This window comes from Scyliorhinus torazame, chromosome 13 (genome assembly GCF_047496885.1).
Source record: "Scyliorhinus torazame isolate Kashiwa2021f chromosome 13, sScyTor2.1, whole genome shotgun sequence".
Lineage (NCBI taxonomy): Eukaryota > Metazoa > Chordata > Chondrichthyes > Carcharhiniformes > Scyliorhinidae > Scyliorhinus > Scyliorhinus torazame.
This window is the reverse complement of record NC_092719.1, coordinates 86599821-86624084: the sequence shown is the minus strand read 5'-3', so window position 1 is coordinate 86624084 and position 24264 is coordinate 86599821. Positions and strand designations below refer to the sequence as shown.

The window sequence follows — 24264 nt, the reverse complement described above, 5'->3', positions numbered from 1 at the left end:
GCTGTACTACAGACCTCCCAACAACGAGCGTGAGATAGAGGTACAAATATGTAAACAGATTATGGAAAGATGTCGGAGCAACAGGGTGGTGGTGATAGGAGATTTAAATTTTCCCAACATTGACTGGCATACACTTAGTGTCAGAGGTCCAGATGGAGCAGAATTTGTAAGGAGCATCCAGGAGGGTTTTCTAGAGCAGTATGTAAATAGTCCAACTCGGGAAGGGGCCATACTGGACCTGGTGTTGGGGAATGAGCCCGGCCAGGTGGTTGAAGTTTCAGTCGGGGATTACTTTGGGAATAGTGATTACAATTCCGTAAGTTTTAGAATACTCATGGACAAAGACGAGAGTGGTCCTAAAGGAAAGTGCTAAATTGGGGGAAGGCCATCTCTACCAAAATTCGGCAGGAGCTGGGGAATGTGGATTGGGAGCAGCTGTTTGAAGTTAAAACCACATTTGATATGTGGTAGGCTTTTAAAGAGAGGTTGATTAGAGTGCAGGACAGGCATGTCCCTGTGAAAATGAGGGATATAAATGGCAAGATTAGGGAACCATGGATGACAGCTGAAATTGTGAGACTAGCTAAGAGGAAAAAGGAAACATACATAAGGTCTAGGCGACTGAAGACAGACGAAGCTTTGGAAGAATATCGGGAATGTAGGACCAATCTGAAATGAGGAATCAAGAGGGCTAAAAGGGGTCATGAAATATCTTTAGCAAACAGGGTTAAGGAAAATCCCAAAACCTTTTATTCGTATATAAGGAGCACGAGGGTAACTAGAGAAAGGGTTGGCCCACTCAAGGACAAAGGAAGAAAGTTATGCGTGGAGTCAGAGAAAATGGGTGAGATTCTTAACGAGTACTTTGCATTGGTATTCACTGAGGAGAGGGACATGATGGATGTTGAGGTTAGGGATAGATGTTTGATTACTCTAGATCAAGTCGGCATATGGAGGGAGGATGTGTTGGGTATTCAAAAAGGCATTAAGGCGGACAAGTCCCCAGGTCCAAATGGGATCTATCCCAGGTTACTGAGGGAAGTGAGAGAGGAAATAGCTGGGGCCTTAACAGATATCTTTGCAGCATCCTTGAATACGGGTGAGGTACCGGAGGACTGGAGAATTGCTAATGTTGTCCCCTTGTTTAAGAAGGGTAGCAGGGATAATCCAGGTAATTATAGACCGGTGAGCCTGATGTCAGTGGTAGGGAAGCTGCTGGAGAACATACTGAGGGATAGGATCTATTCCCATTTGGAAGAAAATGGGGTTATCAGTGACAGGCAACAAGGTTTTGTGCAGGGAAGGTCATGTCTTACCAACTTAATAGAATTCTTTGAGGAAGTGACAAAGTTGATTGATGAGGGAAGGGCTGTAGATGTCATAAACATGGACTTCAGTAGGGCGTTTGATAAGGTTCCCCATGATAGGCTGATGGAGAAAGTGAAGTTGCATGGGGTCCAGGGTGTACTAGCTAGATGGATAAAAAACTGGCTGGGCAACAGGAGACAGAGAGTAGTAGTGGAAGGGAGTTTCTCAAAATGGAGAACTGTGACCAGTTCTGGTTGCTGGGACAACTGTTGTTTGTGATATACATAAATGATCTGGAGGAAGGTATAGGTGGCCTGATTAGCAAGTTTGCAGATGACACTAAGATTGGTGGAGTAGCAGATAGTCAAGGGGACTGTCAGAGAATACAGCAGAATATAGATAAATTGGAGAGTTGGGCGGAGAAATGGCAGATGGAGTTCAACAGGTTTGCACTGAGTGCTGAATTTGGTGCTTTTTGAGTGCGATAGTGAGAGTTTGGTGACCGAGGGAGTGCTGAATTTGGTGCTTTTTGAGTGCGATAGTGAGAGTTTGGTGACCGAGGGAGTGCTGAATTTGGTGCTTTTTGAGTGCGATAGTGAGAGTTTGGTGACCGAGGGAGTGCTGAATTTGGTGCTTTTTGAGTGCGATAGTGAGAGTTTGGTGACCGAGGGAGTTAGGTGAGGAGGGAGTAAGGTGCTCCTTTCATTTTGTTTCCTACATTTCCGCAAAGAGTGCGAAGAGAGCCAGGAGTTTACAGGAAGTGTAGCTGACTGGGAGCAGAGTCGGAGGGCGGAGATCTAGTTAGTCCACACAGCAGCTATATTCTGTAAGGTAAGAGGGGATGGAGGCTAGGCCAGTTACATGCTCCTCCTGTAGGATGTGGGTGGTGAGGGATACCACCGGTGTCCCCACTGACTATACCTGTGGGAAGTGCACCCAACTTCAGCTCCTCAAAGACCGTGTTAGGGAACTGGAGCTGAAGCTGGATGAACTTCGGATCATCCGGGAGGCAGAGGGCGTGATTGAGAAGAGTTACAGGGAGGTAACCACACCCAAGGTACAGGACAAGAATAGCTGGGTTACAGTCAGGGGGAAAAAAACAAACAGGCAGACAGTGCAGGGATCCCTCGTGGCCGTTCCCCTTCAAAACAAGTATACCGTTTTGGATGCTGTTGGGGGGGATGACCTACCGGGGGAAGGCCCTAGCGGTCAGGTCTCTGGCACGGAGTCTGGCTCTGGGGCTCAGAAGGGAAGGGGGGAGAATAGAAAAGCAATAGTTGTAGGAGATTCAATGGTTAGGGGAATAGATAGGAGATTCTGTGGTCGCGAGCGAGACTCCCGGAAGGTATGTTGCCTCCCGGGTGCCAGGGCCAGGGATGTCTCGGATCGTGTCTTCAGGATCCTTAAGGGGGAGGGGGAGCAGCCAGAAGTCGTGGTGCACATTGGTACCAACGACATAGGTAGGAAAAGGGGTGTGGAGGTAATAAACAAGTTTAGGGAGTTAGGCTGGAAGTTGAAAGCCAGGACAGACAGAGTTGTCATCTCTGGTTTGTTGCCGGTGCCACGTGATAGCGAGGCTAGGAATAGGGAGAGAGTGCAGCTGAACACGTGGCTGCAGGAATGGTGTAGGAGGGAGGGCTTCAGGTATTTGGATAATTGGAGCGCATTCTGGGGAAGGTGGGACCTGTACAAGCAGGACGGGTTGCATCTGAACCAGAGGGGCACCAATATCCTGGGAGGGAGGTTTGCTAGTACTCTTCGGGAGGGTTTAAACTAATTTGGCAGGGGAATGGGAACCGGATTTGTAGTCCAGCAACTAAGGTAGCCGATATTCAGGACGCCAAAGCGTGTAATGAGGCAGTGGGGAAGGGAACACTGACAAAGGAGAGTATTTGCAGGCACGGAGATGGGTTGAAGTGTGTATACTTCAACGCAAGAAGCATCAGGAATAAGGTGGGTGAACTTAAGGCATGGATCGGTACTTGGGACTACGATGTGGTGGCCATCACGGAAACTTGGATAGAAGAGGAGCAGAAATGGTAGTTGGAGGTCCCTGGTTATAGATGTTTCAATAAGATTAGGGAGGGTGGTAAAAGAGGTGGGGGGGTGGCATTATTAATTAGAGATAGTATAACAGCTGCAGAAAGGCAGTTCGATGAGTATCACCCTATTGAGGTAGTATGGGTTGAAGTCAGAAATAGGAAAGGAGCAGTCACCTTGTTAGGAGTTTTCTATAGGCTCCCCAATAGTAGCAGAGATGTGGAGGAACAGATTGGGAAACAGATTTTGGAAAGGTGCAGAAGTCACAGGGTAGTAGTCATGGGTGACTTTAACTTCCCAAATATTGAGTGGAAACTCTTTAGATCAAATTGTTTGGATGGGGTGGTGTTTGTGCAGTGTGTCCAGGAAGCTTTTCTAACACAGTATGTAGATTGTCCGACCAGAGGAGGGGCAATATTGGATTTAGTACTTGGTAATGAACCAGGGCAAGTGATAGATTTGTTAGTGGGGGAGCATTTTGGAGATAGTGACCACAATTCTGTGACTTTCACTTTAGTAATGGAGAGGGATAGGTACGTGCAACAGGGCAAGGTTTACAATTGGGGGAAGGGTAAATACGATGTTGTCAGACAAGAATTGAAGTGCATAAGTTGGGAACATAGGCTGGCAGGGAAGGACACAAGTGAAATGTGGAACTTGTTCAAGGAACAGGTGCTACGTGTCCTTGATATGTATGTCCCTGTCAGGCAGGGAAGAGATGGTCGAGTGAGGGAACCATGGTTGACAAGAGAGGTTGAATGTCTTGTTAAGAGGAAAAAGGTGACTTATGTAAGGCTGAGGAAACAAGGTTCAGACAGGGCATTGGAGGGATACAAGATAGCCAGGAGGGAACTGAAGAAAGGGATTAGGAGAGCTAAGAGAGGGCATGAACAATCTTTGGCGGGTAGGATCAAGGAAAACCCCAAGGCCTTTTACACATATGTGAGAAATATGAGAATGACTAGAGCGAGGGTAGGTCCAATCAAGGACAGTAGCGGGAGATTGTGTATTGAGTCTGAAGAGATAGGAGAGGTCTTGAATGAGTACTTTTCTTCTGTATTTACAAATGAGAGGGGCGATATTGTTGGAGAGGACAGTGTGAAACAGATTGGTAAGCTCGAGGAAATACTTGTTAGGAAGGAAGATGTGTTGGGCATTTTGAAAAACTTGAGGATAGACAAGTCCCCCGGGCCTGACGGGATATATCCAAGGATTCTATGGGAAGCAAGAGATGAAATTGCAGAGCCGTTGGCAATTATCTTTTCATCCTCACTGTCAACAGGGGTGGTACCAGGGGATTGGAGAGTGGCGAATGTCGTGCCCCTGTTCAAAAAAGGAACTAGGGATAACCCTGGGAATTACAGGCCAGTTAGTCTTACTTCGGTGGTAGGCAAAGTAATGGAAAGGGTACTGAAGGATAGGATTTCTGAGCATCTGGAAAGACACTGCTTGATTAGGGATAGTCAGCACGGATTTGTGAAGGGTAGGTCTTGCCTAACAAATCTTATTGAATTCTTTGAGGAGGTGACCAAGCATGTGGATGAAGGTAAAGCAGTGGATGTAGTGTACATGGATTTTAGTAAGGCATTTGATAAAGTTCCCCATGGTAGGCTTATGCAGAAAGTAAGGAGGCATGGGATAGTGGGAAATTTGGCCAGTTGGATAACAAACTGGCTAACCGATAGAAGTCAGAGAGTGGTGGTGGATGGCAAATATTCAGCCTGGATCCCAGTTACCAGTGGCGTACCGCAGGGATCAGTTCTGGGTCCTCTGCTGTTTGTGATTTTCATTAATGACTTGGATGAGGGAGTTGAAGGGTGGGTCAGTAAATTTGCAGACGATACAAAGATTGGTGGAGTTGTGGATAGTAAGGAGGGCTGTTGTCGGCTGCAAAGAGACATAGATAGGATGCAGAGCTGGGCTGAGAAGTGGCAGATGGAGTTTAACCCTGAAAAGTGTGAGGTTGTCCATTTTGGAAGGACAAATATGAATGCGGAATACAGGGTTAACGGTAGAGTTCTTGGCAATGTGGAGGAGCAGAGAGATCTTGGGGTCTATGTTCATACATCTTTGAAAGTTGCCACTCAAGTGGATAGAGCTGTGAAGAAGGCCTATGGTGTGCTCGCGTTCATTAACAGAGGGATTGAATTTAAGAGCCGTGAGGTGATGATGCAGCTGTACAAAACTTTGGTAAGGCCACATTTGGAGTACTCTGTACAGTTCTGGTCGCCTCATTTTAGGAAGGATGTGGAAGCTCTGGAAAAGTTGCAAAGAAGATTTACCAGGATGTTGCCTGGAATGGAGAGTAGGTCTTACGAGGAAAGGTTGAGGGTGCTAGGCCTTTTCTCATTAGAGCGGAGAAGGATGAGGGGCGACTTGATAGAGGTTTATAAGATGATCAGGGGAATAGATAGAGTAGACAGTCAGAGACTTTTTCCCCGGGTGGAACACACCATTACAAGGGGACATAAATTTAAGGTGGAAGATATAGGAGGGATATCAGAGGTAGGTTCTTTACCCAGAGAGTAGTGGGGGCATGGAATGCACTGCCTGTGGAAGTAGTTGAGTCGGAAACATTAGGGACCTTCAAGCAGCAATTGGATAGGTACATGGATTACGGTAAAATGATAGTGTAGATTTATTTGTTCTTAAGGGCAGCACGGTAGCATTGTGGATAGCACAATTGCTTCACAGCTCCATGGTCCCAGGTTCGATTCCGGCTTGGTTAATTGTCTGTGCGGAGTCTGCACGTCCTCCCCGTGTCTGCGTGGGTTTCCTCCGGGTGCTCCGGTTTCCTCCCACAGTCCAAAGATGTGCGGGTTAGGTGAATTGGCCAATGATAAATTGCCCTTAATGTCCAAATTGCCCTTGGTGTTGGGTGGAGGTGTTGAGTTTGGGTAGGGTGCTCTTTCCAAGAGCCGGTGCAGACTCAAAGGGCCGAATGGCCTCCTTCTGCACTGTAAATTCAATGATGATCTATGATTAATCTAGGACAAAGGTTCGGCACAACATCGTGGGCCGAAGGGCCTGTTCTGTGCTGTATTTTCTATGTTCTATGTTCTTAATCCGGGCAAATGCGAGGTGATGCATTTTGGAAGATCCAATTCAAGAGCGAACTATACGGTAAATGAAAAAGCCCTGGGGTAAATTGATGTACAGAGAGATCTGGGTGTTTAGGTCCATTGTACCCTGAAGGTGGCTGCGCAGGTCGGTAGAGTGGCCAAGAGGGCATACGGCATGCTTTCCTTCATCGGAAGGGGTATTGAGTACAAGAGTTGGCAGGTCATGTTACAGTTGTATAAGACTTTGGTTCGGCCACATTTGGAATACTGCGTACAGTTCTGGTCGCCACATTACCAAAAGGATGTGGATGCTTTGGAGAAGATGCAGAGGAGGTTCACGAGGATGTTGCCTGGTATGGAGGGCGCTAGCTATTAAGAGAGGTTGAGTAGATTAGGATTATTTTCATTAGAAATACGAAGGTTGAGGGGGAACCTCATTGAGGTCTACAAAATCATGAGAGGTGTAGACAGGGTGGATAGCAAGAAGCTTTTTCCCAGAGTGGGGGACTCAATTACTAGGGGTCACGAGTTCAAGGTGAGAGGGGAAAAGTTTCAGGGAGATGTACGTGGAAAGTTCTTTACGCAGAGGGTGGTGGGTGCCTGGAATGCATTGTCGGCGAAGGTGGTAGAGGCGGGCACGATGCATCTAGACAGAATCACGAATGGGCAGGGAGCAGAGAGATATAGATCCTTAGAAAATAGGCGACAGTTTTAGAAAGAGGATCTGGATCGACGCAGGCTTGGAGGGCCGAAGGGCCTGTTGTTGCAATTTTTCTTTGTTCTTCTTTGTTCATTCAGCTACGCCAACACTGAGGGCATTTAAAAGTTTGTTGGATAAACATATGGATGATAATGGCATAGTGTAGGTTAGATGGCTTTTGTTTCGGTGCAACTTCGTGGGCCGAAGGGCCTGTACTGCGCTGTATGTTCTATGTAATCCTGCCCTTCCTTTAACCATATTTCTGTGATAGCCGCAACATCATAGTTCCAAGTACTAAAAGTCCTCTAAGTTCATCTGCCTTACCTGCTATATGTCGGGCATTGCAACAAATACACTTCAAACCACTGCGATTGAGCAGACAGGGTGATGTTGTTCTCTTATTTTTGTTCTCTATTTCCTCTTTCAGTTATTACACCATCTAAGCAAATGCTCTGGTTCGCATCCCCCCTGCCACACTAATTTAAATCCTCCCGAGTGACTCTAGCAAACCTCCCAGCCAGGATATTGGTGCCCCTCTAGTTTAGATGCAACCCGTCCTTCTTGAACAGGTCACACCTGTCCCTGAAGAGATCCCAGTGGTCCAGAAATCTGAAACCCTTCTCCTACACCACCCATTTAGCCACATATTGAGTTGCACTATCTTGAGTCTCTTTCATGGCCACAGAAGCAGCTATCTGTGCCCCTTGCTTAGAGTCCCCTATAACTATCACTCTCCTGCACTTTGCCCTCCCCTGCTGAGCAACAGAGCCAGTTGTGGTGCCACGCTTCTGGCTGCTGTTGTATTCCCCTGATGGGCTATTCGCTCATCAAGGTGGACGTGTGTCCCAGTCTCAGGTGGGCATTGCCGAGGTCCTCCAGAGCATGTCCCAGTCACTGAGGATCGCCGATGGTGTCGATTCCATGCTGCAGACATTGGGGAGCTGCCAGTGCTGGCAAATCCAGATGGCGCAGGGGCAGCCGGAGCTCAATTCAGCTGCCCCTCCGTCCCAAAGTGAACCCCAAAGCCCTATGGGCACCGGCCATGAGGAGGAGGCGCTGCATGTCAACCTGGAGCCACCCTACGGAGTGGCGGCAGCTGCCACCAGCTACCAGAGACCCAGCCCCCTGTCAGCACCCTCTGGTCATGGAAATATCCTTGGTGCTGGGACCCAGCTCCTGGGTGTTCGGACGTTGGCCGCTGCGTCCTTAGTGTTGCGTCCTGCAGTGCTCAGGCACAGTGTCCAGCCATCACGGTCTGACCGGGTGCTGGGAATGTAACACCCACATGCTATATAGCACACCTACCCAAGGAAATCCACTTGGGAGCTGTGAAGTGCTCACATAAGTACGATTGCCAATTTCCTATGAGCAATAGCTTCAGCCGCGGGGCCAGAGGCCACCATGGTCAGTGAGAGTAATGGGTGGTCAGTGGGGAGCAAACAGGCAGGGGCTGGGGTTGCCCCATAATGGTGCACAGTGCCCCAGGCTTATTGCCTGGGACCGGTGATGGCTAATCAACTCCTTGGGTCCCCAGAGCAGCTCTGTCAGCTTTACATTTTTAAAAAGATATACTAATCAGCACCCACGTGACCACTTGCTGGGAGGCGCTTAGATCACGGCACGCGGTTAGATAGATGGCCGCTCCTGTTAATTGTATGCAGATTGGCCTTAAGCGGTGATTATCGGTTTCTTGCCCCGCTTCGGCAAGATCCAGATCTTGCCTACAGGAGCTGGCCTGTTAGATAGAAAAAAACAATCGCCGCCCGGTGTGGTTCTCAATTTTGGCCTCTCCTGTGATCTAATGGCTTTGTCGCAATCTCACTTCAGCAATCAAGGGCATTTAGCCTCTCATCTTCGGGTAAGCGTTCTCCAAGGCGGCCTTCAGGACGCGCAAACAACGCAGAATCGCCTAGCAGAAACCTATAGCCAAGTTCCGCACACATGAGTACAGCCTCAATCGGGACCTTGGATTCATGTCGCATTACATTTACCCCCCACCATTTGGCCTGGGTTTGCGAATACCTACCAACTGTCCTGGCTTGAGACAATTCAAACCTCTTTAACCTGTGATTATCCCTTTCTCCAGTTGCTCCGTGTGGAACTGTAAAGACATAATTACCTGCAAAGACTCACATTCAAAGAATCATCTTGAATCATTGACTTTGTCTGTATATATGTTTCTGGAACCCATCTCTACATTCACCTGAGGAAGGAGCTGTGATCTGAAAGCGAGTGATTCGAAACAAACCTGTTGTACTTTTATTATCTTGTATACCTCAATTTGATCTCTCAATCTTCTAAACTCTGGAGAGTATTGACCTAAACTGTGAATCTCTCTTCATATGACAAACCCCTCATCTTTGGACTCAACCTCGTGAACCTCCTCTGAACTGTCTCCAATGCCACTACATCCTTCCTCCATGGAAGTCACAGGGATGTTAAAGACAAGCTACATTTTGGGGATTGACGCTTCATCTTGTATTATTTAGTATCAGCAAGACTTTTTTTGTGTACGTTGCTCATCTAATTGCATGTTAATTACATAATAGGTCATTCACACATCACATTTTCAGCAAAATCTAGTCCCACAAGACACACTTATGGCTATTCTAATAAAAAGGCATTTCAATCCATACCTGCATTGATTCAGCTTCATCCTCAATTCCCCCAGCCTTTTGTTCTGAAGCAGTTTCCTGAATTGCAGCAAACAGAACCTCCTTTCCGATAATTACGACTTCTAAAGCAAGATCATACTCTTTCCAGCAGCGTAATATCTATTAATATAGTACATAAAACAGTTGAAAACTTTGAAATACTGGAGCATCTGCTTTGCTACCAAACAGTTGAACTGGTTAAGGATAATTAGCTTACCTCAATGTCAATAAAATTATATGTGGGCCAGAATTTTAGCTGCCCCGTTTCCCAGACAGCAGGTTCTGAGGTGGGTAGATGGTTGGATGGTTACGATGCACGGATGGGATTCCCTCCTGGTCCCCGTCCAACCTGACCTTGCAGCAATTTTATGCTGGAGTGGGTAGGGCTTCGGAAAGGAAGCTCGCCTTTGCCTCAGCTGAGGTCCTTAGGTGAGTATTGTCTGGGAAGACTACTGAACCATGAGGGTTACTGTACCATTGGGGAGAATGGGGATGAAAAAAATATCAGCCGTGATTGAATGGCGGAGCAGACTCGATGGGCCGAGTGGCCTAATTCTGTTCCTATGTCTTATGGCCTTATGGTGAACATTGCCTTAAGGGGTGAGCATTGTCAGGACTGGAGCTGAGAATCGTTGGGTGTGAACTGGCTTGAAGCCTCCTCAGTGAGATGTAAGCTCTGAATAAAAAGATTATTTTTTTCAGTTTTGTACTTACACATCAACCAGGCAGAGAAATGCTTTAAGCAAGTGTTGAATAATTGTAACAATATTGAGCTAACACAGCATGGTGCTCTACTGAGTTCCCTCTTCACTCTTTGTTTTGCTGTGTCTTTGGACTTCACGAGTTTCATAAATAACGTCCAACTTTGTATCTTTTGGTGTAAGCTGAGGTATCAATAATTAAACCCGAGCAAAAAAGGGTCTCTGTGTTCTCTATTGATCTTCCCACTCTACCTGCTAATGGCAGGATCAGAAAAAATATTCAGTACGCTTTTATGCACGTTTCCAACAGATGTGGTTCCAGCCAGGCGTGGAAGAGGACCCTGATCAAAAGGCATACACGTATAAGGTAATTGAGTAATTTATTGCACAGAAGGAGGTCATCTGTCGAGTCCAAACTGGCTTGACAATGTTAGGAATGCAACTCCCTTTGAGAAGAAACCAGGCCTAGCTTCAGACTGAGTTGAGAGAAGATGATGTTCATGGAGTCCTGCCCATACGAACATAAGAACATAAGAACTAGGAACAGGAGTAGACCACTGGCCCCTCGAGCCTGCTCCGCCATTTAATGAGATCATGGCTGATCTTTGTGGACTCAGTTCCACTCTCCGGCCCGTACACCATATCCCCGAATCCCTTTATTCTTTAGAAAGGCATCTATCTTTTTCTTAAAAACGTTTAAAGATGGAGCCTCAACTGCTTCACTGGGCAAGGAATTCCAGAGATTCACAACCCTTTGGGTGAAGAAGTTCCTCCTACACTCCGTCCTAAATCTACCTCCCCTTATTTTGAGGCTATGCCCCCTAGTTCTGCTTTCCCCGACCAGTGGAAACAACCTGCCCACATCTATCCTATCTATTCCCTTCATAATTTTATATGTCTCAACAAGATCCCCCCGCATCCTTCTAAACTCCAATGAGTACAGTCCCAGTCTACTCAACCTCTCGTCATAATCTAATCCCCTCAACTCTGAGATCAACCTAGTGAATCTCCTCTGCATTCCCTCCAGTGCCAATATGTCCTTTCTCAGGGACGGAGATCCCGGCTCGCTCCTCCGGCGCTGTTTTCGCTGGGGTTTTTCCCAGCAGAGAGTTGCTGCTGGACAGGTAAAGGTTCCAGAAGGCAAGCGTGGAAGCTGGTATTTGCACTGATCTTTAGTATCACAATAAAACAATCAGGTCGGCACCGTGATTTTTAAAATTAATTCATGGGATGTGGGCGTCGCTGGCTAGGCCAGCATTTATTGACCATCCCTAAGGGAATTAAGAGTAAACCACATTGCTGTGGATCTGGAGTCACATGTTGGCCAGACCAGGTAAGGGTGACAGATTTCCTTCCCTAAAGGACATTAGTGATGGGTTTTTAATAATCGACAACGGTTTCATGGTCATGATTAGATTTTTATTTCCAGATTTTTTTGAATGCAAATTTCACCATTTCCATGGCGGTATTCGAACCTAGGAGACCAGAGCATAACTCTGGGTCTCTGGACTACTAGTCCAGTGACAATACTGAGGTGAGAAATGTCTTCATTCAGAGGGTGGTGAACTTGTGGAATTCTCCACCCCAGAAATCTGTGAAGACCAAATCACTGAATATATTTAACAAGAAAATAGAAAACTTTGTAGACATTAAAGGCATCAAGGAGTATGGAGAGAGCGGGAGCATAGCGTTGAGACAGAGGAACAGCCTTGAAGATACTACATGGCAGAGCAGGCGTGAAGGGCCAAATGACCTACCCCTGCTCTTATTTTCTGTTTCTATGATCTCACTGTGTTGAGTTACGATACAGACTGGGTTGTTATACTATCAGATACATCTGCTGTAACTTGAGCATGGCACTGAATGTCATGGATGTGGTCCTAAGTAACATTTCCCAATCCATCCTCCTGCTGGCAGGTACTCTCTTATCATGGCCAGAAATCTGTCTGGAAGTGGAACATCAACCAGCAATTAGGCAAGTCTGAAAATGGTAAAAATCTGCTCAATCTTTCTCTATTTGGGAAGCACAGGCAGCAGCTATGCACCCATGGTTATTGATCTGTGTAGAAACCAGATTTAAAATACTTTGTGAGATGTCTACAGATTAAAAATATAAATGAGAGGAATGGATAATGTATATAATCAAACCAAAACATCAGAAAAAACACTCGATAATAAACAAAATGAAATACGGAACCAGACAGAAAAGAGTAAATCATAAATACTTCAATGAATGATCTATCTGATAAATTATGAGGGGGCGGGGTTGGACAGAAAAAATGCATTTGGGATCAAGAAATTGCAACAGGACAGAAATTATGTGAGTGTGCAAAACTAAGTCAGATGGATTTTATATGTGCCAATTGTGAAATCATCCAATTTGGTCACAAGAAAGATACATTACAGTATTCTTTAAATGGTGAAAAACTAGTAACCATAGAAAAGCAAAGAGATTTGAAAGTCAGGGTCTACAAATCTCAAAAGACACAGAAATCTAATTGATTGCCGGGACTGTCTCAAAGGGTTGACTGGCCTATTCCTGGTCCACCTAATGTAGTAAAACAATTTGCTCTGCATTACTATAGTGAAAAGCAGAAGACAAAAATCATAGACAAATGTAAATACTGTACCTTTGCTAAATGAAAAGTGACACAAGCAGTCATATGTTGCAAACTTTCGGTTATTCCAAACTGTTTCCTTTGCCTGTAGGCACCAATAACATCTTGTAGGACACACAGGCATTTTATGAGAATCTGTCACACAATTATTGAAAATAGCATCATTCTTTTTGCAGTAATGCATGGGAAATTTCCTTAAGCCGGTGTTGTTGTATATGTGTTTTGTAGCAGTAAATTAAGAATACTTTGCTGAACATTACTTCATGAAAGCTGTTAAGCTGACAGAGTCTTTCAAACCTGTTAAAAGACTGACATAAATATTTGGAGTATACAAACATGCAACAAAATAGAATGCAATTATTCGAAACCAAGAAAAAAATATACATATAAAATTAAAATAAAACTATTTGTTGAGAGAGTTGTCAATTCATCAATAATATCTAGAGACCAAAATTCTAATGATGAATAGATCGCAAAATGTAAGGTCAATTGGCAGGGAGGCCCAACTCAACTGGCTTCTCTGCTCAGGACCTAAACTGGGTGGATACAGGAAGTGGAAAGCAACTTCCTGCCCCCCACACATGCCACCCTTCTCCCTGATTAAACACCTCCCCACCACCAAATGGACCACCGGAGGGGCACAAGATTTCACCCTCCAAAGGCAAAAGCAAAATCTTTATAAACACTGGTTTTCCCAAAGGTAGGGGAGTCTAAAACTAGAGGGCATAGGTTTAAGGTGAGAGGGGAGAGATTCAGAAGGGCCCAGAGGGGCAATTTCTTCACTCAGAGGGTAGTGAGTGTCTGGAATGGGCTGCCAGAGGTAGTAGTAGAAGCGGGTACAATTGTGTCTTTCAAAAAGCATTTAGATGGTTACATGGGTAAGATGGGTATAGAGGGTTATGGGCCAAGTGCGGGCAACTGGGACGAGCTTAATGGTAAAAAACTGGGCGGCATGGACTGGTTGGGCCGAAGGGCCTGTTTCCATGCTGTAAACTTCTATGATTCTATGATTCTATGGTTTAAACTCAGCTGAAGGATTGAATTCAATCCTGGACACATAAATGGTTTCAGGGCTTTGGAAAGAGTGCAGAGGAGTTGTATTAGAATGGTACAAGGGATGATGAATGATAGCATAAACATAGAGATGATGTTTCCATTTGTGGGGTGTATAAATCTATGTGTTGCAAGCAATGTCCCCTCCTATTATTTATGTTCTTTTGCTGTCCTGCATAAAGATTGCCTGGACCTCATAAACAAAAGGAGCATTGTGGCTGCAAGGTGATGGGAGTCCTATAAACAGATTCTGACAGGGGAAAGAAGAATATCAACAATTGGCAGAGAATGGGTTCAGAGGTTTCCCAAAAGTGCTCACTGGAAGTCCTCATACAGGACAGAAGTACTCTATCCACAGGCAGGCGAGGAGGAATTGCAGTCAAGTTCTGAGAAACCAGTTGGACAAAAGAGTCATAGTCGTCAATGCCAGGAGGACCAGGATGCAGTGTGACAAGGACTTCAGTAACCTCATGGAAGCAGCTAAGGTCAGTGAATGTATCTTTAAAATCATATCCAATCAAATGCACCACTCGCCTCTCACTGCTCAAAGCCCTCCTCCACAATTATCCGCCTACCAACACTCTCCACTAATCATGCCATTCATTGGGGAGAGGAAAGAATGTGGTAGCGATAGGGGATTGCATTGTCAATGGGATAGATACTGTTCTCGGCAGCCACGACTGCAAGTTCTGAAGCTCATGCTGTGACCTACTGACAGGGTTAAAGACATTTTGCCATGGATGGAAATGACCTTCGAATGAGAGGGGGAGAATCCAGTCATCATAGAATAGTTATGGCACAGAAGGCTCTTCAGCCCATTATGTTTGTGTTGGCTCTCTGCAAGAAAAGTACACCTAGTGCCACTCTCATGCCTTCTTCCCATGCCCTACAAATTCTTCCTTTCCAAGGAACAATCCAATTCCTCAGATTGAACCAGCCTCCACCACACTCTCTCAAGCAATGCATTCCAGATTCCAAACACTTTCTGAAAAAAACGTTGTTCCTCGTGTTGCTGTTGCTTCCTTGACCAGCTACTTTCAATCTGTACCCTCTGGTTCTCAACCCTTCTGCCAATAGGAACAGTTTCTCCCTATCTACTCTGTCCAGACCTCGCTACTCCTGTAGCAAATCTCCTCTCAACCTTCGCTTCTCCAAGGAAAACAGTCCCAACTTCTCCAATCTTTCTACAGGTAACTGAAATTCTTCATTCTGGTACCATTCTCATAAATCTTTTTTGCATCCTTCACATACTTTTCTGTGTCCAGAAAAGGACACAGAACTCCAGTTGAAGCTGAACCAATGTTTGATACAAGTTGAAAACAACTTCCTTACTTTTGTCCTCTATGTCCCTATTGATAAAGCTTGGGATGCTACATACATTATTAGCCGGTTTCTTAGCTTATCCTGTTTCCTTCAAAGTTTTATGCACATCTACACCCGGTTTCCTCTACTTTTTACGTCCTCTTTAGAAATATACCTGCTGCCTCACATCACCGAGGACTCGGGTTCGATCGCAGCCCCGGGTACCTGTCTGTGTGCAGTTTGCTCATTCTCCCCGTATCTGTCTCACCTCCACAACCAAAAGATGTGCAGGGAAGGTGGAATGGCCACATCAAATTGCCCCTTAATTGGAAATTCTTTTTGAAAAGAATTGTACCGTTTTGTTGGACTTCTGGTGGCGGCCATGGATTAGGTGACCATGCACGAGGTGGCTCCTATTCGAAGACGGATCTCAAGACCTTTCCTGCCTGATACTCGGGCTCGCTAAAATGTTTAAAAGCCACAGCATTGCAGCAACGTTCTACTGCAGCAGAGGATGTCCAGAAATCGCAAACCAAGAAATAACGGATAGTCCCTGGATCAAGAGAATTCACGAGGCGCTGGAAGAGAAAAAATGGTGCAGAGCCCTGCACTGTGGTTGATGGAGCAGCTGAAGAAATTTATTTCAGCTGAATTGGGGAATAGAGATTGGCGGCCTCGGAGGATCTGGCGAGGGCTGTGAAACCCATAAAATCGGTCCTGGAGAGAGTAAAGCAGAGTCTGGAGTCACAGAGGGCGACAATCCAGAAGGTGTAAAATTCAGTGGTCAACCACGAGGATCAGATTGCCTCTTTAGAGGTTGAGGTAATGGTAATGGCGGAGGAGTGGACAAATTTTGAGTATTACTTCTAATTTGGTGTTCTCTTCACCTTCTAAGTAATTAAAGCAATTCTAGATTTCACTAGCTTCATGCCCTCCTATTGAGAGTAGCAGTGCTATTTTCATTGCATCAGACACCGTGCTGAAATCATTAGCTGCGATAAATATTTGGAATATCTGTTCAAATCTTTTCCAGTCATAAATTAAATTACCGGTTGTTTCCAGCTGCCCTAGAGATCCAATGAGTCCCATAGTTAGTCGTTGAGGATCCATTTACTGCGAAGTCTTCCACTGTCGAATGTCCTGTCTTCTCTTTTTCTTCTCTTTTTGTCTAACCTAATCTAACAAATTCTGTTAAAGCCACTCGCCTCGGACCATGTTTTGTTACCTGTGTGGTAGGTAACATGTGCTGCTCAATCCTTGGTTAGTGAAGAGGCATTCTGAATCTCGATGAAGAAGATTCGAACTCGTCCAGTAGTAACAAAAGATTTATTGAGTAACATAGAACATAACAGCGCAGTACAGGCCCTTCGGCTCTCGATGTTGCGCAGACCTGTGAAACCACTCTAAAGCCCATCTACACTATTCCCTTATCGTCCATATGTCTATTCAATGACCATTTGAATGCCCTTAGTGGCGAGTCCACTAATGTTGCAGGCAGGGCATTCCACGCCCTAACTACTCTCTGAGTAAAGAACCTACCTCTGACATCTGTCCTATATCTATTTCCCCTCAATTTAAAGCTATGTCCCCTCGTGCTAGACATCACCATCCAAGGAAAAAGGCTCTCACTGTCCACCCTATCCAATCCTCTGATCATCTTGTATGCCTCAATTAAGTCACGTCTTAACCTTCTTCTCTCTAACAAAAACAGCCTCAAGTCCCTCAGCCTTTCCTCATAAGATCTTCCCTCCATACCAGGCAACATTCTGGTAAATCTCCTCTGCACGCTTTCCAATGCTTCCACATGTTTCCCACATGTTTCTTTTTTTAATTTTCATTTTTTTAAGGCGGGAACAGGAAGTTCGACCCGCGGACGTCTGGGAAGTCCCTCACCAATAATTTCTGGTGGAGAGGAAACCCGAGACACTACACGTGTAGTGTCTCCCACCCGCCCTCCTCCTCTAACCTAATAATAAAACCCATTGGTGTGAGGTAAGTACCATATTGTATTATTATTATTATTTTTTTTTTAATTTAGTTGTTAGCCAGATCTTGGTAGAAAGTTAGAGGGATGGCAGGGAAGGGAGTGCAATGTTCCTCCTGCAGGATGTTTGAGGTGAGGGATGCCGTTAGTGTCCCTGCTGATTTTACCTGCAGGAAGTGCTGCCATCTCCAGCTCCTCCAAGACCGAGTTAGGGAACTGGAGCTGGAGTTGGAAGAACTTTGGATCATTCGGGAGGCAGAGGGGGTCATAGATAGCAGCTTTAGGGAATTAGGTACACCAAAGATTGGAGATAGATGGGTAACTGTAAGAGGGACTGGGAAGAAACAGTCAGTGCAGGGATCCCCTGCGGTCGTTCCCCTGAGAAACAAGTATACCGCTTTTGATATTTGTGGGAGGGGGGACTTAGGGTACGGGCCTCTGGCACGGAGTCTGTCCCTGTTGCTCAGAAGGGAAGGGGGGGAAGAGGAGCAGAGCATTCGTAATTGGTGACTCGATAGTCAGGGGCACAGATAGGAGATTTTGTGGGAGCGTGAGAGACTCACGTTTGGTATGTTGCCTCCCAGGTGCAAGGGTACGTGATGTCTCGGATCGTGTTTTCCGGGTCCTTAAGGGGGAGGGGGAGCAGCCCCAAGTCGTGGTCCACATTGGCACAAACGACATAGGTAGGAAAGGGGACAAGGATGTCAGGCAGGCTTTCAGGGAGCTAGGATGGAAGCTCAGAACTAGAACAAACAGAGTTGTTATCTCTGGGTTGTTGCCCATGCCACGTGATAGTGAGATGAGGAATAGGGAGAGAGAGCAATTAAACACGTGGCTACAGGGATGGTGCAGGCGGGAGGGATTCAGATTTCTGGATAACTGGGGCTCTTTCTGGGGAAGGTGGGACCTCTACAGACAGGATGGTCTACATCTGAACCTGAGGGGCACAAATACCCTGGGGGGGAGATTTGTTAGTGCTCTTTGGGGGGGTTTAAACTAATGCAGCAGGGGCATGGGAACCTGGATTGTAGTTTTAGGGTACAGGAGAATGAGAGTATAGAGGTCAGGAGCACAGATTTGACGTCGCAGGAGGGGGCCAGTGTTCAGGTAGGTGGTTTGAAGTGTGTCTACTTCAATGCCAGGAGTATACGAAATAAGGTAGGGGAACTGGCAGCATGGGTTGGTACCTGGGACTTCAATGTTGTGGCCATTTCGGAGACATGGATAGAGCAGGGACAGGAATGGATGTTGCAGGTTCCGGGGTTTAGGTGTTTTAGTAAGCTCAGAGAAGGAGGCAAAAGAGGGGGAGGTGTGGCGCTGCTAGTCAAGAGCAGTATTACGGTGGCGGAGAGGATGCTAGATGGGGACTCATCTTCCGAGGTAGTATGGGCTGAGGTTAGAAACAGGAAAGGAGAGGTCACCCTGTTGGGAGTTTTCTATAGGCCTCCAAATAGTTCTAGGGATGTAGAGGAAAGGATGGCGAGGATGATCCTGGATAAGAGCGAAAGTAACAGGGTAGTTATTATGGGAGACTTTAACTTTCCAAACATTGACTGGAAAAGATATAGTTCGAGTACATTAGATGGGTCGTTAATTGTACAGTGTGTGCAGGAGGGTTTCCTGACACAATATGTTGACAGGCCAACAAGAGGCGAGGCCACGTTGGATTTGGTTTTGGGTAATGAACCAGGCCAGGTGTTGGATTTGGAGGTAGGAGAGCACTTTGGGGACAGTGACCACAATTCGGTGACGTTTACGTTAATGATGGATAGGGATAAGTATACACCGCAGGGCAAGAGTTATAGCTGGGGGAAGGGCAATTATGATGCCATTAGACGTGACTTGGGGGGATAGGTTGGAGAAGTAGGCTGCAAGTGTTGGGCACACTGGATAAGTGGAGCTTGTTCAAGGATCAGCTACTGCGTGTTCTTGATAAGTATGTGCCGGTCAGGCAGGGAGGAAGGCGTAGAGCGAGGGAACCGTGGTTTACCAAAGAAGTGGAATCTCTTGTTAAGAGGAAGAAGGAGGCCTATGTGAAGATGAGGTGTGAAGTTTCAGTTGGGGCGATGGATAGTTACAAGGTAGCGAGGAAGGATCTAAAGAGAGAGCTAAGACGAGCAAGGAGGGGACGTGAGAAGTATTTGGCAGGTAGGATCAAGGAAAACCCAAAAGCTTTCTCTGGGTATGTCAGGAATAAGCGAATGACTAGGGTAAGAGTGGGACCAGTCAAGGACAGGGATGGGAAGTTGTGTGTGGAGTCTGAAAAGATAGGCGAGATACTAAATGAATATTTTCCGTCAGTATTCACTCAGGAAAATGATAATGTTGTGGAGGAGAATGCTGAGACCCAGGCTATTAGAATAGATGGCATTGAGGTATGTAGGGAAGAGGTGTTGGCAATTCTGGACAGGCTGAAAATAGATTAGTGCCCGGGGCCTGATGGGACTTATCCTAGGATTCTCTGGGAGGCCAGGGAAGAGATTGCTGGATCTTTGGCTTTGATTTTTATGTCATCATTGGCTACAGGAATAGTGCCAGAGGATTGGAGGATAGCAAATGTGGACCCTTTGTTCAAAAAGGGGAGCAGAGACAACCCCGGCAACTATAGACCGGTGAGCCTCACGTCTGTAGTGGGTAAAGTCTTGGAGGGGATTATAAGAGACAAGATTTATAATCATCTAGATAGGAATAATATGATTAGGGATAGTCAGCATGGCTTTGTGAAGGGTAGGTCATGCCTCACAAACCTTATCGAGTTATTTGAGAAGGTGACTGAACCGGTAGACGAGGGTAGAGCAGTTGATGTGGTGTATATGGATTTCAGTAAAGCGTTTGATAAGGTTCCCCAAGGTAGGCTATTGCAGAAAATACGGAGGCTGGGGATTGAGGGTGATTTAGAGATGTGGATCAGAAATTGGCTAGCTGAAAGAAGACAGAGGGTGGTGGTTGATGGGAAATGTTCAGAATGGAGTTCAGTTACAAGTGGCGTACCACAAGGATCTGTTCTGGGGCCGTTGCTGTTTGTCATTTTTATCAATGACCTAGAGGAAGGCGCAGAAGGGTGGGTGAGTAAATTTGCAGACGACACTAAAGTCGGTGGTGTTGTCGACAGTGTGGAAGGATGTTGCAGGTTACAGAGGGACATAGATAAGCTGCAGAGCTGGGCTGAGAGGTGGCAAATGGAGTTTAATGTAGAGAAGTGTGAGGTGATTCACTTTGGAAGGAATAACAGGAATGCGGAATATTTGGCTAATGCTAAAGTTCTTGGAAGTGTGGATGAGCAGAGGGATCTAGGCGTCCATGTGCATAGATCCCTGAAAGTTGCTACCCAGGTTGATAGGGTTGTGAAGAAGGCCTATGGAGTGTTGGCCTTTATTGGTAGAGGGATTGAGTTCCGGAGTCAGGAGGTCATGTTGCAGCTGTACAAAACTCTGGTACGGCCGCATTTGGAGTATTGCGTACAGTTCTGGTCACCGCATTATAGGAAGGACGTGGAGGCTTTGGAGCGGGTGCAGAGGAGATTTACCAGGATGTTGCCTGGTATGGAGGGAAAATCTTATGAGGAAAGGCTGATGGACTTGAGGTTGTTTTCGTTGGAGAGAAGAAGGTTAAGAGGAGACTTAATAGAGGCATACAAAATGATCAGGCGGTTAGATAGGGTGGACTGTGAGAGCCTTCTCCCGCGGATGGAAATGGCTGGCACGAGGGGACATGGCTTTAAACTGAGGTGTAATAGATAGAGGACAGAGGTCAGAGGTAGGTTCTTTACGCAAAGAGTGGTGAGGCCGTGGAATGCCCTACCTGCAACAGTAGTGAACTCGCCAACATTGAGGGCATTTAAAAGTTTATTGGATAAGCATATGGATGATAATGGCATAGTGTAGGTTAGATGGCTTTTGTTTCGGTGCAACATTGTGGGTCGAAGGGCCTGTACTGCGCTGTATCGTTCTATGTTCTATGTTCTATACTTTGTATAATGCTGCAACCAGAATTGCATGCAATACTCCAAATGCGGCCGCCCCAGTTTTGTACAGCTGCAACATGACCTCATGGCTCCGAAACTCAATCCTTCTACCAATAAAAGCTAACACACCGTACGCCTTCTTAACAACCCTCTCAACCTGGGTGGCAACTTTCAGGGATCTATGTACATGGACACCGAGATCTCTCTGCTCATCCACACTGCCAAGAATCTTACCATTAGCCCAGTACTCTGACTTCCTGTTATTCCTTCCAAAATGAACCACTTCACACTTTTCTGCAATAAACTCCATTTGCCACCTCTCAGCCCAGCGCTGCAGCTTATCTATGTCCCTCTGTAACTTGTAACATCCTTCCGCACTGTCCACAACTCCACCGACTTTAGTGTCATTTGCAAATTTACTCACCGATCCTTCTACGCCCTCCTCCAGGTCATTTATAAAAATGACAAACAGCAGTGGCCCCAAAACAGATCCTTGTGGTACACCACTAGTAACTGGACTCCAGTCTGAACATTTCCCATCAACCACCACCCTTTGTCTTCTTCCAGCTAGCCAATTTCTGATCCACCCTGAATTCCATGCCTCCGTATTTACTGCAGTAGTCTACCGTGGGGAACCTTATCAAACGCTTTACTGAAATCAATATACACCACATCAACTGCTTTACCCTCATCCACCTGTTTGGTCACCTTCTCAAAGAACTCAATAAGGATTGTGAGGCACGACCTACCCTTCACAAAACCGTGTTGACTATCTCTAATCAAATTATTCCTTTCCAGATGATTATACATCCTATCTCTTATAAGGCTTTCCAAGACTTTGCCCACAACAGAAGTAAGGCTCACTGGTCTATACGGGGTTGTCTCTACTCCCCTTCTTGAACAAGGGGACAACATTTGCTATCCTCCAGTCTTCTGGCACTATTCCTGTAGACAAAGATGACTTAAAGATCACCTGTGCAGGAGGGAGGGTTTCACATTTCTGGATAAAAGATAAGGCTCAGCAATCTCCTCCCTAGCTTCCCAGAGAATCCTAGGATAAATCCCATCTGGCCCAGAAGACTTATCTGTATTCACTCCTTCCAGAATTGCTAACACCTTCTCCTTATGAACCTCAAGCCCTTCTAGTCTGGTAGCCTGAATCTCAGTATTATCCTCGACAATGTTGTCTTTTTCCTGTGTGAATACTGACGACAAATATTCATTTAGCACCTGTCCTATCTACTTCCCACTACTGTCCTTGACTGGCCCTACTCTAACCCTAGTCATTCTTTTTTCCTGCTATATCCATAGAAAGCTTCAGGGTTATCCTTGATCCTACCTGCCAAAGACTTCTGATGTCCCCTCCTGTCTCTTCTTAGCTCTCTCTTTAGGTCATAGAACATAGAACATAGAACAATACAGCGCAGTACAGGCCCTTCGGCCCACGATGTTGCACCGAAACAAAAGCCATCCAACCTACACTATGCCATTATCATCCATATGTTTATCCAATAAACTTTTAAATGCCCTCAATGTTGGCGAGTTCACCACTGTAGCAGGTAGGGCATTCCACGGCCTCACTACTCTTTGCGTAAAGAACCTACCTCTGACCTCTGTCCTATATCTATTACCCCTCAGTTTAAAGTTATGTCCCCTCGTGCCAGCCATATCCATCCGCGGGAGAAGGCTCTCACTGTCCACCCTATCCAACCCCCTGATCATTTTGTATGCCTCTATTAAGTCTCCTCTTAACCTTCTTCTCTCCAACGAAAACAACCTCAAGTCCATCAGCCTTTCCTCATAAGATTTTCCCTCCATACCAGGCAACATCCTGGTAAATCTCCTCTGCACCCGCTCCAAAGCCTCCACGTCCTTCCTATACCCTTCCTAGCTAACTTGTAACTCTCGAGCGCCCTAACTGAACCTTCATGTCTCATCTTTACATAAGCCTCCTTCTTCCTCTCGATAAGTGATTCAACTACTTTAGTAAACCACGGTTCCCTCCCTCGACCACTTCCTCCCTGCCTGACAGGTACAAACCTATCAAGGACACGCAGTAGCTGTTCCTTGAACAAGCTCCAAATTTCCATTGTGCCCATGCCCATCAGTTTTCCTCTCCATCCAATGCATCCTAAGTCTTGCCTCATCGCATCATAATTGCCTTTCCCCCAGATATAAGTCTTGCCCTGCAGTATATACCTATCCCTTTCCATCACTAAAGTAAACGTAATCAAATTGTGGTCACTATCACCAAAATGCTTACCTACCTCCAAATCTAACACCTGTCCTGGTTCATTACCCAGTACCAAATCCAATATGGCCTCGCCTCTCGTTGGCCTATCTACATACTGTGTCAGGAAACCCTCCTGCACACATTGGACAAAAACAAAAGCGGACCCATCTAAAGCATTCAAACTATAGCGTTTCCAGTCAATATTTGGAAAGTTAAAGTCCCCCATAACAATTACCCTGTTGCTTTCACTCCTATCCAGAATCATCGTTGCAATCCTTTCCTCTACATCTCTGGAACTTTTCGGAGGTCTATAGAAAACCCCTAACAGGCTGACCTCTCCTTTCCTGTTTCTAACCTCAGCCCATACTACCTCAGTAGACGAGTCCTCATCAAACGTCCTTTCTGCCACCGTAATACTGTCCTTGACTAACAATGCCACCCCTCCCCCTCTTTTACCACCTTCCCTGAGCTTACTGAATTATCTAAACCCCGGCACCTGCAACAACCATTCCTGTCCCTGCTCAATCCATGTCTCCGAAATGGCCACAACATCGAAGTCCCAGGTACCAACCCATGCCGCAAGTTCACCCACCTTATTCCGGATGCTCCTGGCATTGAAGAAGACACACTTTAAACTACCTTCCT

At 46.0% G+C, this 24264-nt stretch overlaps 1 protein-coding gene across 2 annotated transcripts in view; it reads right to left on the bottom strand.

Annotated features, from left to right (window-relative positions):
- LOC140388177 (cilia- and flagella-associated protein 54-like) overlaps positions 1-24264 on the bottom strand; it is a 948449-nt gene that overhangs the window by 618140 nt on the left and 306045 nt on the right. For both annotated transcript variants that reach the window (XM_072471937.1, XM_072471938.1), the window contains exons 15-16: positions 13096-13218; positions 9747-9884 (exon numbers count right to left, since the gene is read on the bottom strand). In XM_072471937.1, coding sequence (XP_072328038.1) covers positions 9747-9884; positions 13096-13218 — 261 coding nt within the window. The remainder of the gene's footprint in view (positions 1-9746; positions 9885-13095; positions 13219-24264) is intronic.